The sequence below is a fragment of the Camelina sativa genome, chromosome 6, assembly GCF_000633955.1.
Source record: "Camelina sativa cultivar DH55 chromosome 6, Cs, whole genome shotgun sequence".
NCBI lineage: Eukaryota > Viridiplantae > Streptophyta > Magnoliopsida > Brassicales > Brassicaceae > Camelina > Camelina sativa.
The window spans coordinates 636,137-650,406 of NC_025690.1; the positions used below are offsets into that span (position 1 = coordinate 636,137).

Sequence of the window (14,270 nt, forward strand, 5' to 3'; positions counted from 1 at the left end):
AATTATCTTGACATTTCATATTCCGAACTTTGGTATATACTACATCTTGTGTGAAAAGAACTACTCGCATCTTCGAGTCGCGACTTAGTACTACGTATACTCGCATTCACAGCAACAATCTCATATAAATGTGTATATATATATATATACACGTTTTCTTAGTATCTCCCTAAGAGACGAACATAACAAAATTATAACACTCTTGTGATCTATTTTAAGTTTTTTTTTTGAATTTGTTGGTAAGAAAATATTGTTGGGGTAAATAAACTTAACTTCGTGATGATCCAATACTAGGAGAGCAAATGAACAAATATAAGACAAAAACAATCAACACATTTTAACAACTGGTGTATAGTGTTTTTTTTCTGTAAGACATTCTGCATGCATCTCTATAGTATTTTGTCACAATGAGTATTAAAACCTACACGGGAAATATTTGGTTGAAGATTTGAAATATATGATCCCTCATATCAAACATTAACTGCACCTTTTTAGCTTGTTTAGAAGCAAGTGTTGTCGAGAGACAATTTTGCCAACTTGTTGTTCAGTATGGTGCATGTCTTATGTCTTAGTCATATACCAAACAAAAAATGTCTATGTCTAAACTATTTGTATTGCTATAGCCTATAGTCATTTTTTTGACGTACAATATTGTATCTGCCACGTGTTGCATTTTGGTTCATTCTTACTTTGTCTACAAAATATGTAATGGATACGAATCCACCAAAAATTGGTCACACCTCTTCAAACACTTTTCTTTCATTATTTTTCTTCTTTTTTAGAAAGTATGTAAATATAAAATTTTACTTTTTAAAATCAAAATAAGTCATCAGAAGAAAACCGCTACTTTGTGAATCATGTAGTTTATATGAAATGAAACTAGTTTTGAACAATAAAAAGAAAATTCATTTCGTGAATACTGAGATTACTTACATCGATCAATATAGATCATTACACTATTATATCGGTCAGTGTTTAATTAGACAATCCAATACCAATTATAATCTTGTGTTTATGCGTACACACACGTACATTGAAGCTTTGTGGAGTCACCATTAAAAATGGTTGGATCCAATTGGACATAAATGGTTTTTTGTTGGCTGCATTACAAAGTGCAAGTTCCATACCCCAAAACTTTGTTTTTCATACAACTTGCTCCGTAGTCCATTATAAGCTACAGTGATACATGTATTTTTTAAATAGTGTAACAATATCTTCTTGGCCAAATTTAAAATATTTTAAAACTCACAGCCGTTAACCAAATATTGCCGTGACAGATGAAGAGCAAATAAACGTTCACATAACAAAATAACATGTGAAAAGAAAAAATCACACTGCCATTTTTAATATTTAATTTAATTTCCATATCTCCTACTACCATTTTGACAAATTATATTTATTATGCAAGTTACTAACCCTTCTGGTTAGTAGTTAGTACATATACGGGTTGCATAACTTATTGTTGTTCTTTCGTCTTAGTTAGGTTAGATACTATTGCCGTGTCATGTGCTTCTGTATAGTAAGATTATAATCCACAATGTATCATCAGAGGGACCTATTGAAAGAAATATATATATATATATATGTTTATATATACTGATATAAAGACTTTACAAGTTACAAAAGAGCACCAAATAAATACGACGGATATTCCCCATACAATATCACCACTAGCAGCAAATTATTGGTGGAGTAATTTAGCTGCTCACAATTATAAGTCTGAAATTAATTCAAACTAATTAGTAGTATCGAAATTAATATATCGTTAAACAAACAATAGTAAGCCATTGTCATTCCTAGTACGGTTGTGCTACGGCTTCATTTCAAGGGACTGGATAGTCCGCATTAAACATGTTTATAGAGAGGCGAATCGTCTTGTCGACGGGTTAGTTAATCACAATTTTTCTTTACCTTTGGGATTTAAGAGTTTAGATACTTGTCATACTGTTGTGTACTCCATCCTTTTGGAGGACTTAACGGGGTCTGCGTACCCACATAATGTTCGTGTTTAATTTTGTGTTTTTTTTTAATTGTACCCAAAAAAACAAACAATGGTAAGCCTTTGATTAAAAAATATGTAGCGATTCACATTGATTAGACCGACCAAAAAGTAACAATATCTTAATTTCTCTGCTAAAAGAAAATTTATGACATATAACGATAAGATTCAAAGACCAAAATAGTAGAACTCTATAATTAGAGGAACATAATGTTTTCTTTTATATTAGAGGAACATATTCATATTATACATCGCCAGCTAATTTTGTCATTTCTCATTATTACAATTTGCAATTGCTTTCACATCATCACTTAATTTTTTATATCCGATGATAAAAATAGTAACAAGTTGGACCCTCTTCTTTATTAAAAATAAGTAAAAAGGTAATCGTTTTCAGTGTTTGATTTAAAAGTAATACAGTTAAGGACAAAGATTGATTGGTTTCAAATTAATTTGTGTGGGATTTTAAGGACGTATACAATGTGATCAAGGTGGTTTGATGTCTAACTAGTCCAACAACCAGTAATAATAATGGACCAATCATCAACCTTCATTTCTTTTGGATTTTAAAAATAAGCTTAATAATATCGTCGGACTAATTATTAAAAGGGAATGATAATTAAAACTATATAGTAAATAATCATCGCCCACGTCACATTTTCACCTCTTTCTCTCCGGCTTTGCATGGCTCTTTCTTGCTCCTTATCTCCCTCCCTCCCTTACTTAATATACTTCCTCTACAATTTCATTGCTTCTTGATAAACCTCTCTCTCTCTCTCTCCTCTTTCGATCTCTTGTTCTTCGTCTCTCTTTCTCTCTCTAAGCAATGCTTGGAAGCTATAGAGAAGTGAGTATTCGTACTTTTTAATCTATACGTCGGATTAACCGGAAAAATATATATTTGTATAAGTTATTGTTATTCATTCTCCCTAGATCATTAATATATGCATGCAATTTATTCTGTGGTATATATTGATAAGGTTATGTGGCCAAGACTTGTGGCCAACAAGATCCTAAGGAAAAGCGTCGGGAGCAACAACTTCGTCGCTGATTTCCCACCTGATACAGATCAGAAGCTTCTAGAAGCTTCCGGATTACTTGATGAACGACCTTCTTTCAGTTCTAAATCAATTCTACTCGAGCAACACAAAACCACGCATCTTAACTACAAGTAATACATATATATAACTTTATATATATATATATATATATATATATATACCCTTTGTTTACATTTTCTGTCATGAAAAATAGTTACCTTTATTTGTAGTTTTAAACCGTTGAATATACTTGGGCAGAGAAGAGAGCGGATCACAATACCGTATAGTTGACATAACTAGTCACTTTTCTTGCTTTGCAAGGCAATTAAACCTAATTCCGAATGCGCAAAACCAGTAGAGTTATAATCATGATCCCTTTGTGTTCCATGAGTTTACAAAATTAACAATTAATGGTTTATTATATATTAGAACGTTTGACAATTGTTTTTAAATTTTTTTTAAAATAATGTAAACTAATGTATATCTTTTAGGGTTTTTGTAAGCACATGGAACGTCGGTGGTATTGTACCGGACGATGGGCTTGACATGGATGATCTATTGGAAACACACAAAACACCCTGCGACATATACGTGCTTGGGTGATTATTAAAATCTAATAATAAGAATTAAATTTGTTTAGTTATAACGTATGGATTTTATATGTCTAAAAGTTGATTGAATGAAAATCTAGGTTTCAAGAGGTTGTGCCTCTTCGAGCTTCGAATGTATTGGGACCAGATAACAATAAGGTCTCTGCAAAATGGAACTCTTTGATAAGAGAGACTTTAAACAAGGGAGTAGCAGAACCTCAGCGAGACAAGGACGTGTCGGAATCAAAGGGCACTAATAGTATTTCACAAGATTTCAGATGTATCATAAGTAAACAGATGGTCGGAATCTTTATCACCGTTTGGGTCCGAGGTGATCTCTGGCCATATATCCGGCATCCTAGCGTTTCATGCGTTGGATGCGGCATCATGGGTTGCTTAGGAAACAAGGTAACTGATTTTAGAATTTAGTATTTTTTTTTCTTTTTTTTTCAGTTAAAACAAAAAAAAAATCTCACTGTTATAGATGTCGACTGAGTTAGGTGTTGACTGTTAATAGAAAATGATTACGTGCGTTCGCATTTGTATTTACAAATGATTTATTATAATTTGTGGTTGAAATTGAACTTATAGTTATATATATATATATATGTATATGAATATTATGCAAGTATGACAGCCATTTTATATATAAACACATATATAGTAAAAGTTTGGTAGTATTTTCACCGAATATCAAAGCATAATTAAGTTTGTTTAAACTTAAACTTAGCTAGCATGTGTGAGTTTGATTTTTGTGCCTAATATTGAAACGCCAACACAAACAAAATTTGCATTTCAAATAAATAAAGAATTATATTGTTCTGTTTGTCTTTGGTTATCATACTTACACCATAATATTTGGAGCAGTAAGATTTAATCAACTTTATACATTTTTTTATCATTAGGGATCGGTATCGGTTAGGTTTCAGTTGCACGAAACGACCTTCTGTTTTGTTTGCTGCCATCTAGCTTCCGGTGGCCGCGACCGAGATGAAAGACAGAGAAACTCCGATGTCAATGAGATCTTAGCGAGATCGAGTTTTCCTCGAGGCTCGTCTCTAGATTTACCCAAAAAGATTCTTGAACACGAGTAAGCTTATATCTTAATATAACGCTAATATCTTGAAATGAATTCAATAACACTTGGTTCATATACTTCGTGAATTTTTTTTATAAAAAAAGCCAACTTGTTAGTAATTAACTATATAAGGTCAGACCAAAATTAAAATAGTTTAAGCAAGTTGACCGGTTAAATTTTAATTATAATAAGACTTGATATTGTGAAAGGAAAAAGGCTAGTTTGCTAAGTAAGTACTTGTTTAAGAAATTATCCAACTCAACTTGTGATATTTCTTATATATATAATTATTAATTAAAGTTATTTTTGTCTTCTCTTCGTTGGTTCAATCTATACAGTCGAGTAATTTTTCTGGGAGACTTGAATTATAGAATTTCACTACCCGAGGAGAAGACAAGATTATTGGTGAAAAGCAAAGAATGGAACATCTTACTAGAAAATGATCAGGTGATTGTTTATATATAAATGAATACTTTAGTATAGTTCAATATATTTTACATGTGTTAAAAGTTGTAAACTCGCGATTTTCTTATCTGGTTTTATTTATATAAAATTAAGCTAAGCATGGAGATCTTGAACGGCCAGATTTTCAGAGGATGGCAAGAAGGAATTGTCATGTTTGCTCCAACTTATAAATATATTCCAAATTCGGATTTATATTATGGATGCATTACATACCAAAAAGACGAGAAGAAACGAGCTCCTGCATGGTAAGTAAAGTAACGTAACGTATGTGTATACTGTATATAGAATACATGCTCCTTATCATAATTTTCTTTAATTACTATATATATATCTTAGCTTGATCACATGCACATAAATGATAGGTGTGATCGAATAATATGGTACGGAAGTGGACTGAAGCAACATGAGTATGCAAGAGGAGAAACGAAGATATCTGATCATAGACCTGTCAAAGCAATATTTACCGCAGAAGTTACTGTTATACGGCGTGGTAAAAAGATTCGTAATTTATTTTTCTCGGACAGATTCGAAGACACAATTGACGTAGATGCTAAAGACTACTCGTGGATGTCTACGTAGTTTTAATAACCGGGGGTGAGTGTTCATGTATATAATACACCCAACTATAGTTATAAGCTTATTCATATAGAGTCTTTGTTTTATACATTTTTGTTCTTAGCATCTTGTAATAAAAGAATCTATAATAGAGGATTTGTGAAATATTGATTAAATATGCAATCTTGGCGACAAGTGACAGTTGTGTGGTAAAATCTTATTCAAGAATTACAAAGTATATCGAGTTATATCATTTATGCAGTTCAACAACTCTCTATGGTCCGCGGTCATATATATTGGTTACTTAAAAAAAGTTAAAATTCTCAACCACAACTTTTAAAAAGAACTACTAATTATGAAAAGTATAGTAAAACCCAATCTTTGATCCTGAACACGTACTAGAACGAATTATCAACCACCAGAATATTACTGGAACATCCATTTGGCTATAAATTACACATTTTAAAAGTTATTTGGAGGTGACATCCCATGCAGTAACATACATATATATGTGACTAACACTTTAACAACAACAAACAACATTAACAGATTTTATAAAATAGAATGAACAAGCCATATGGTTGGTTATTTTAGCAATTGGCATTATATTATGTGGACAAGAGGCTTGGAGCATGAACAATTGGGTATAACTATATAATAATATGAGACTAATATATAAAACAATCATATTTTATTTTATCTTGTTTTCACAAAACAAAGAGATATGGTTTTTGTTAATTATAATGGGCAAGTGGTTTTAGTAAATGCATATATGAGTTGTTGTCGTTTGTCTGCTAAAATTTTAGTTGTTGGAAATAGGATATTATATCAAATATGAATATGGAGTGAATATTGAATGAAAAGTTTTTTTTTTTTAGTATAATTGGGAAAATACAAATGCAAAAATATCTCGTTACCAATAAACAAATGAATCGTTGTTGTAAGAAAATGGGAAAATAAAATAAAAATACACTCACTATTTGTTGTCGCTAATCATCATCCATAATACTTGTGATTAGGAAATTAAAATTGGGCCTATTTAATTATGAGTCCAGGCCCATTTTAGAATCTTTTCGATATAGACTGATAAAAGAAAAAAAAGAAAAAAAAAATCGGCCTTCAGAGTTTCAGCGCCATTGAAACGTTCAAAATTTTCACGGTGGAGAAGAGAGTCAAGAGAGGGAGAGATGTCTACAGAGATCGTTCATCTCCGACGGAGATTGGTCGAGTTCCTGATTCAGTCTTCTACTGTAAGTCTAATCTTCTTCTTCTTCTTCTTCTTCTTCTCAATCGCTATCTGTTTAGGTTAATTTCACTTCTGATTTTGATTTTTTTTTTTGGATCTGATTTTGGCGATGAAAGCAACTCGAACTTCCTCCAATCGTTAAATACTCAGCACTATCTCTCTTCTTCGATCGATTTCGTCCCTCTGTAGTCAGGTATTACGATTTTTTCACTCCTCCGATGATTCCTGATTTGAGAATTTTTAGTAGTTTCGATTGTGTTTTTAGGGTTTAATTGTGGAATTCAGTAATCAAAATCGGTGAAATTGCTCGTTTCCTTTTGCTTCTGATTGGATTAGTTTCGTATCGGATACTTTAGATTTGGAGTATTTGACTGCCTTATTGATACTCATTTCACTAGTAGGTTTATGTGCTTTTGGATCAATTCTTGTTTGATGGATTTTGGATTTTGGTGAAAATTTTAGGCATTATTACGTCATGTTTTGTGATTCTTCTATCTGGATACTTGGGGTTTATTAGGTTCTTACAGAGAAAGAAAGCTGAACATTGGCTATTGCAACCTCTGACTGAAAGCAATCTGCAGCTGTTTGTGTTAGTCTCCATTTGGATCTCATGTAAAGTGGGTTTTTACCTCCTTACTTGTGATATAGTCCTTTTTGTGTGTTTCTTCTCTTATATTGTGTACTTAGAACTGAATTGTTTTGCTTCTATAGATGCATTGTGCCCGGGGTTTATCTGTTCATAGTCTGAAATCCTTTGGGGATAAAGTGATTACAGAGCAACTCTTCATGGTTCGGGATTTTTTGGATGCAGTATGCTGCTCTTGAAACTGTGAATGACATTTGTTAGCTGCTTTGGTTTTTGTATTGAGTTATGAGTTTCTTTTGCAGGAACTAGTTTTTCTGAGGGTAACCATCCTACACTTGGGGGGATATGTTGTTTACTCTATAGAAAGCGAGCTTACTCGAACTTATTATCTGTCTTCCTCATTGTACATGAGAAGCAGGTTTTGAAATTTGACATTGGCACTCTTAATATAGCTTATACACTGCTTGAAGACCTTTTCATTCAGTTCAAGTAAGTTGTTTTATCCTTATCAAGTATCTAAACCCTTAAAGCTCCTACTTAAAACTAACATATAGTGAACAATATCGTCTTGGTCCATGTTTTTATTATTATCTAACTCCTAAACCATACTTTCTTCTAATAGAGAAGTTTCAAAGGTTGGGGAACTTTTAAACTTTGAAGCATGTATGGAAATGATGGATCTTCTTTACGAGATAGAGGAGACATCCCTTCTTTATCAATCTTCAACATCTTTAGCTGCTTCCATTTTGGTAATGTAATTGCTCTCCATTAGCCTCTGTTTGAATAGACCTCAAAAACTAAATTAACTCATGTTCTTCTCTTGACCACAGGTCTCTTCTTACATAATAACAGTGCCAAAACAGCAGTATGACTTCCCTATCCTCCCTTGGGGTAAGCATTCATACTCCTGATCTTTCCATCAAAAGTTTGTTAGATTAACAATTACCAAAGATAGATTTAGATTAATCAAGTCATAGGATACTGAATTAGTTAGAAACAGGACATATAACATAATAAGGCCCAATGTGCTCCTTTTTGACTATGCATTTCAACATCACACAAAAGAGTACCTCGTTCACACTTCAAGGTCTTCTTCATATTGCCCCTTAGACCTGGACATTGTATGTTCCTCACCTAATACTTTTTATTATGATAGTAAGCCATAAAGGTTGACTTATATCAGTTATTCAGTTCTGACCAGTGACCACCGGCCATATACGGTTTACGGACCAATCAAATCTTTTGTGGTCCATAAAATTTTGCTAAACCTAACATATCTCCGATCCGGGCCACCCAAATATTGTACCGGACCGTATAGATATAGGAGACAGTAATAGTAGAAGTCACTAGTAAAACGTCAGCATTTTCCTTTTCCTATTGAAAAACTATACCTCATTTTCATGGAATTTATAGCTGTAATACACTCACACACACACAAAAGAGAAAAGAAGAAAAGTCTATTTTTATTTATTTCAAAGGGTTCCTCTCCAAAATTTATTCTTCTTCATTTATGGAGTAGTCCACACTAAATTGTTCTGAGATTTTTCGCTATATTACCTTTTTAAGTTTTCACATTTCAGGGTAGCAAACAGTGATCTCTTTCGAACAATACCAAATTCTAGAAGAGATGATTCATGTCTAAATCTTTCACCTACTCTTTTTTTTGTACACATGTACTCATAGAACCCCATGTGGTATGAGTCTTTACTATAAAGCTAAAAAATGTTAGGCTGCTATCTTAGTTTTAGGGACCATTGTAGAAACTGGAAAGAAGTAGAGTGAGGTTTCTACGGTTAGGAGAAGGTAGGCACTAGAGATAGTTATATTCTGCTTCTGTGTTACACGACTCTGTTATATCATTCATGACTCGAATAGATGCAGCAAAAATTTAAGACTTGCAGGCTTTGATGATCCTGATGTTTATGAGTAGGGGATATATAGTTTTATTATTCATCAATATTATGGGATCCCTACTTCGACCTACCATTTTCATTTTACATTTTCATTTTCAGTTAATTATAGAAAATGGATAAGGTGTTGTGAAATAACAACTACTTCAAATTTAAGTTATCTTTGAAATTTTTGCAATAGATCAAAAACGTCCATTGTTATAAGTTAGTGTTAGCATTTTAGTTTTGTATTAGAATATCGACAAAAATCACCTATTTGGCTTAAACAGTGTCTGTTTCCGTCAAAAAATATCTTTCATTTTTATATTTATGTTTCTTGCTTTCACTTAAAGCTGGATTCTTTGTTTAGGAGGTTGATACATAAATTCGGTGTTTTAAAAATCCCTCTCTAGTACCGATTATGCCCCACAAAATCGTTAGGTCCACCCTCTCCGCTTTGATTAATGACTAATCATTGCCCAACATCGATTATCCAATTATGCATGTCTAGTCCGATTATTTTTCTCTTAATTTTGTGTATACCAATTTTTTTAGAACTAAATAAAAATCAAACATAAATATTTTTGTTATTTAGGCATTTAAATTAAGAGATTATGATGTTTTACAATAACTAATATATAACTTTTAACAAAAATTAGAAAATTTTCTTTTGAAATGATGTTTTATGTGTTTACCATAATTTTAAAGACAATACTATAGTTTTATATTTTATTTGATATTTTCTTTTTAACATAAACAAAAATATACATATATTTAGTACAATATATTTTTATTTTATTGTTAATTTAATAAAATAACTCCAAAACTAGTCTCCGATTAATCCTCGTTTAATCCCCGATTTTCTTGCTAGGCGTTAGGCCCACCTCAACCGCCTGATTAGCGCCTAACAATTTTTAAAACAAGGCATAAAATGTAACCAAAATTATACACGAAAGATGTTTGTTGAGTTAGGAGTAGTTTCCAAAGAATTCTTTTGAGTATTGACTTCTGGAGCCTTCTGAAACTGTCTCTTTATATCATAACTCCTTTTTATTATAGTATATGATTATGAATTTTGTTTTTTTTTTGGACAGTGAAAATGGTGACAAACAAGGAAGAAAAGGAAGTGGTGGAGCTTGTTGGATACATACTTGATCATATCCTTTACTCTCACCCTTCCTAAACTCTCCTTAAACCCTACAGGTACACGCAGCTTTAATCCCTTCTTATCTTCTACTTTATTTTTAGCACAATTTAAAGTTAAAATAAAGTAAGCATATATATATATATATATATATATATATATATATATTTTCGAAGATATAAGGACATGTATGTAGGGTCTATATAGATACACGCACGTACATATTATATACACATCATATATGCATTTCCTTACTTTTAAAATTTAATTTTCCTGCCTTCAAACTGTTAATAGAGTCGTTAAATATAAATTCCAGTCAGGTTTTGGTCCATAATTGAGTTGGAGAATTACAAATACACGTGTATTTTGTAATGTTTTGTGAAATTCTAATTCGTATATTGTATGTATATATTATTAATATATACTATGAGGGTAGAATAAATCGATATACGTAACACATGGGGATCTAATGATATATGTAATGCTTCACAAGGCAATGACGGTTGCGCTGCGACATACCAAGCATGTGAGTTACTAGATCCACTTCGAACCATCTAAAATTTAATTTACTTTCACCTACATAAATGTGCGAATTTATTATATTGGTACTTTAACTCTGAATATTTTTGTCCTTACTGTACCACATTAGGCTTTGTCTTCTCCAAATATCCTCAAATAATTTAGTTTCACTATTAAACCGAAAAATATCACTAACATAAAGACAAATAACTAATGCTGACAAAAGAAAAGACAAAAAAAATGTGAAAATAAAGAGAGATATAACCAATTCCACCAGGCATTTACAGATTTTTTGTTTGTAAGCTTTCTATAGTAAAATCCTAACTCCACTTTAATATTTACTGTTACATTACACAAAACAAAAGTGAGCTGTGCTATAACAAAACTTTTGAATAAAATAACTATTTGACCCTTCCAAAAATGAGAGTCCTTGAATTTAATGTTTATTTGATTTTCAAACAACCAATAATTCAGGATTGTTGAGTTGTGAAATGGGTTTGCCACGTCGATGTTAAAATCCAACCACTAGATAAGTATATGATTAGATGGAATGATTAGACACTTAATCCCAGTGGCATCCTAATGGGTTTAGGCTTTTAGCACATTATTTATAGTGATTTTGTTAACTCTTTTTTAGTATTAAATCACATTTAGTGTTGTTTTGATAAACAATTTTTTTTTTAATAATTCTTTTTGCTTATACTATCATGGTATATGTATGGTTCTCTTATATAAAACGAATAATATGATTAACTGATTAAGTACATATCCTTTTTAAGTGATCATATTTCCTCATAATCGTATCACGACTGTATCCAGCACGACGTTGACTTTTAATATCCATTCAGTCTCCCCACACATGCGGTATTAAATTGTGTAGTACAGAAACAAAACAAAACAAAAAACAAATGTTTTCGTAAAGATTGTTGGTTTATGTGTCTAATTTTTGTTTTAATAAGTTACCCAAATTTATTATTATTGGGAGACGTATGTATAACTACTCCCATAAGATCGTATACTTAATGAATAGAAACATAAAAATTAAATTGATGCGAATAAGTCTTAGGGTTATTAATTTATTTTTAAAATGTATGGACCGTATTTCCCCACTCAAAATTGAACCGATTCTAGCTACTTCTCTTTTTTCTTTTTCTGCCCAACCACCTAATGTTTTATAATATTTTTCGTTTTTTTTTCTTTTATGTTGAGAGTTATGTGCCATCTTTTGATTTTTAATTACAAAAGAAAATTTTTTCGCAGAAAAAAATTATAAACGTGGACAGTTTATATATATTGTTCTCATGAAAAAAAAAAGACATAACATTTAGTTACTTAACACTCTACAAAAATATGGTAACAAAATTTGGAGACTTTTAAAACTTTATTGGATAGAACTATGTTCCATACCTTCATTATGTGTTAGCTGGAAAGTTCAATTCCATCTTCATTTGATTAATGTCATTTTAATTGTGTAAGTGGACTATATTCCAAGTTTCTAACCATTAAAAAATAACGTTGAATATGTATGGTAAAATGATATTAAATACTAATTTTATAAATTATTGAACTTGATCGTTACTCGTTTATATAAAAACTATGTTACGTAAAAAAAAAATCCAATAAAATAATGATTTGCAGCTTGATTAGTTGGTATGGAGAGCAATAATTATGTTTGGATGGGAATGGGATGTTAACAAAAGTTGTTAATTAAAATAGACTTCTACTTTTATTGATGAAATGAAACTGGTGGGAGAAGAGCGGTAATGAGTGACCATACTTTTGATTAGACCAATTGGCATCTTTCTTGTTATTAAGAGAGGTATTCAACTTTGATTAATCAGAGTCCAAACTAACAATAGAAGTCTCTGTCCTCCCCATTTGTGGTACATTTTCTTCTCCCGATCATTGTTTGATTGTTTTAACGTTTAAGTTTTATTAGTAAATAGTACTAACAATTATTAGTAGAACAGTATTATATTTGATTTCGTATAATGGAATATGAAAGATAATAATATATGCACATACTTTTATGCAGTTGTATATTAGTGTATAATGTACGGTTATATATAGATATATATTCTCGTATATATAGATATATATATTCTCGTCTAACTTCTGTTGAGATCATATATTATTTGTCTACCCAATTTGTTACAGAATTTAAATTTACATTCATAGAAATATATTGATGATATCTCTAACATGGCAGATGAAGTTTACAATTACGTAATAGTAAAATAGGTTGAACAATTGATTAATAAAAAAAAGTTACTGGATACAAAACGTTAAAAAAAAATTGTTGCTTATATTTTTATTTTTAGTTTCACGAGTAAAAAAAAATGGTATTATAAATATTTATATGGAGTATATGAAAACAAAGAATTTTTATCGTAAAGTTTACACTACACCGTCAAAACACAGCTACTTATGTCAGTGACTCTTCTTCTATCACCACTACACGACACCAAAAAACTCACAACACAAACACACTCTCTCATAACTCGCGTCACATTCATCCTTGTACGCTAATTGGAACGTATGAACCACGCTCTCTTAGCGGCAACGCGCTTATCTTCTGGCACACTCACCCGCACCGTACCCGTCGTCGGTCTTTTCGCCAATTTATCGTATTTTTCCGTGAAACAGAATAATATATTATTAAATGATAAAAGTTGTAGTAGTGTAATAAAAAAAATTATAACGTTATATAATCCTGTAATAACCGATTTTAAAAGAAGCTCATTATTGTTTCTTTTTTTTTAAACTCTCTTCTCTGTTGCTGCTACCTGTTCTTTTCTCTCTGTTCATTCCCTTTTCTTTTAGCCTAATTCAGCAAAATTTATTATCTTTGTTTCTCTCTTACTTTGCTCTCTGTGTTTTCTGGTTTTTGCAAAGTAAAGTAATAATGAGAGGAGCTTAAGTCAATGTTTGTCTCATCTTCAAGCTTCAGATCTGATGCTTCTTGTTCGATTAAGCACCATTATGTGAAGAAGAACCAAAAAAGCTTTTTTTCTTCAAGATTTTAACTAAGAGTGAGGAGAATTTAGCTGAAGAAAATGCTGGAAATTGGAAGTCCCAATGCTCTGTTTTTTCGTACGAACACTACTTGTAACAATCTTCTCCGTGAGCTTCAGGTTTGTTGTCTCTTCCTCTCTCTCT

At 31.4% G+C, this 14,270-nt stretch overlaps 3 protein-coding genes across 7 annotated transcripts in view; all 3 read left to right on the forward strand.

Annotated features, from left to right (window-relative positions):
- On the forward strand, nt 2,694-5,886 carry LOC104789951 (type IV inositol polyphosphate 5-phosphatase 9-like). Of its 2 annotated transcripts, none has more exons than XM_010515621.2 (8): nt 2,694-2,846; nt 2,980-3,170; nt 3,531-3,638; nt 3,731-4,037; nt 4,535-4,719; nt 5,046-5,154; nt 5,293-5,417; nt 5,535-5,886. In XM_010515621.2, the coding sequence occupies exons 1-8, from the start codon at nt 2,826-2,828 to the stop codon at nt 5,749-5,751; spliced, it is 1,263 nt and encodes a 420-aa protein (XP_010513923.1). In that variant the 5' UTR covers nt 2,694-2,825; the 3' UTR covers nt 5,752-5,886. The 2 variants fall into 2 exon arrangements, with proteins under 2 accessions (XP_010513923.1, XP_010513922.1); XM_010515620.2 differs by having other exon boundaries at nt 5,266-5,417; nt 5,535-5,882.
- Nucleotides 6,840-11,382, forward strand: LOC104789953 (cyclin-J18). 3 transcript variants are annotated; one of them, XM_010515623.2, is made up of 10 exons: nt 6,840-6,977; nt 7,090-7,166; nt 7,491-7,590; nt 7,685-7,783; nt 7,862-7,879; nt 7,978-8,048; nt 8,182-8,308; nt 8,390-8,450; nt 10,543-10,651; nt 11,086-11,382. In XM_010515623.2, exons 1-9 carry the CDS (start codon nt 6,915-6,917, stop codon nt 10,629-10,631), a joined length of 705 nt encoding a protein of 234 aa, XP_010513925.1. In that variant the 5' UTR covers nt 6,840-6,914; the 3' UTR covers nt 10,632-10,651; nt 11,086-11,382. The 3 variants fall into 3 exon arrangements, with proteins under 3 accessions (XP_010513925.1, XP_010513924.1, XP_010513926.1); XM_010515622.2 differs by lacking the exon at nt 11,086-11,382 and having other exon boundaries at nt 10,543-11,072; XM_010515624.2 differs by lacking the exon at nt 11,086-11,382 and having other exon boundaries at nt 7,685-7,762; nt 10,543-11,072.
- Nucleotides 13,844-14,270, forward strand: part of LOC104789954 (65-kDa microtubule-associated protein 6) — a 3,839-nt gene continuing 3,412 nt past the window's right edge. For both annotated transcript variants that reach the window (XM_010515627.2, XM_010515626.2), the window contains exon 1: nt 13,844-14,245. In XM_010515627.2, the coding sequence (XP_010513929.1) occupies nt 14,168-14,245 (78 nt within the window). In that variant the 5' untranslated portion in view covers nt 13,844-14,167. The remainder of the gene's footprint in view (nt 14,246-14,270) is intronic.

Coding starts and splice junctions, on each gene's coding strand:
- LOC104789951 (XM_010515620.2), top strand. CDS start 2,826: ATGCTTGGAAGCTATAGAGAA. Junction 3,639..3,730: donor TGCGACATATACGTGCTTGG/GTGATTATTAAA, acceptor ATGAAAATCTAG/GTTTCAAGAGGTTGTGCCTC. Junction 5,418..5,534: donor AAGAAACGAGCTCCTGCATG/GTAAGTAAAGTA, acceptor CATAAATGATAG/GTGTGATCGAATAATATGGT.
- LOC104789953 (XM_010515623.2), top strand. CDS start 6,915: ATGTCTACAGAGATCGTTCATCTCCGACGGAGATTGGTCGAGTTCCTG. Junction 6,978..7,089: donor TCCTGATTCAGTCTTCTACT/GTAAGTCTAATC, acceptor TGGCGATGAAAG/CAACTCGAACTTCCTCCAAT. Junction 7,591..7,684: donor CCATTTGGATCTCATGTAAA/GTGGGTTTTTAC, acceptor TTGCTTCTATAG/ATGCATTGTGCCCGGGGTTT.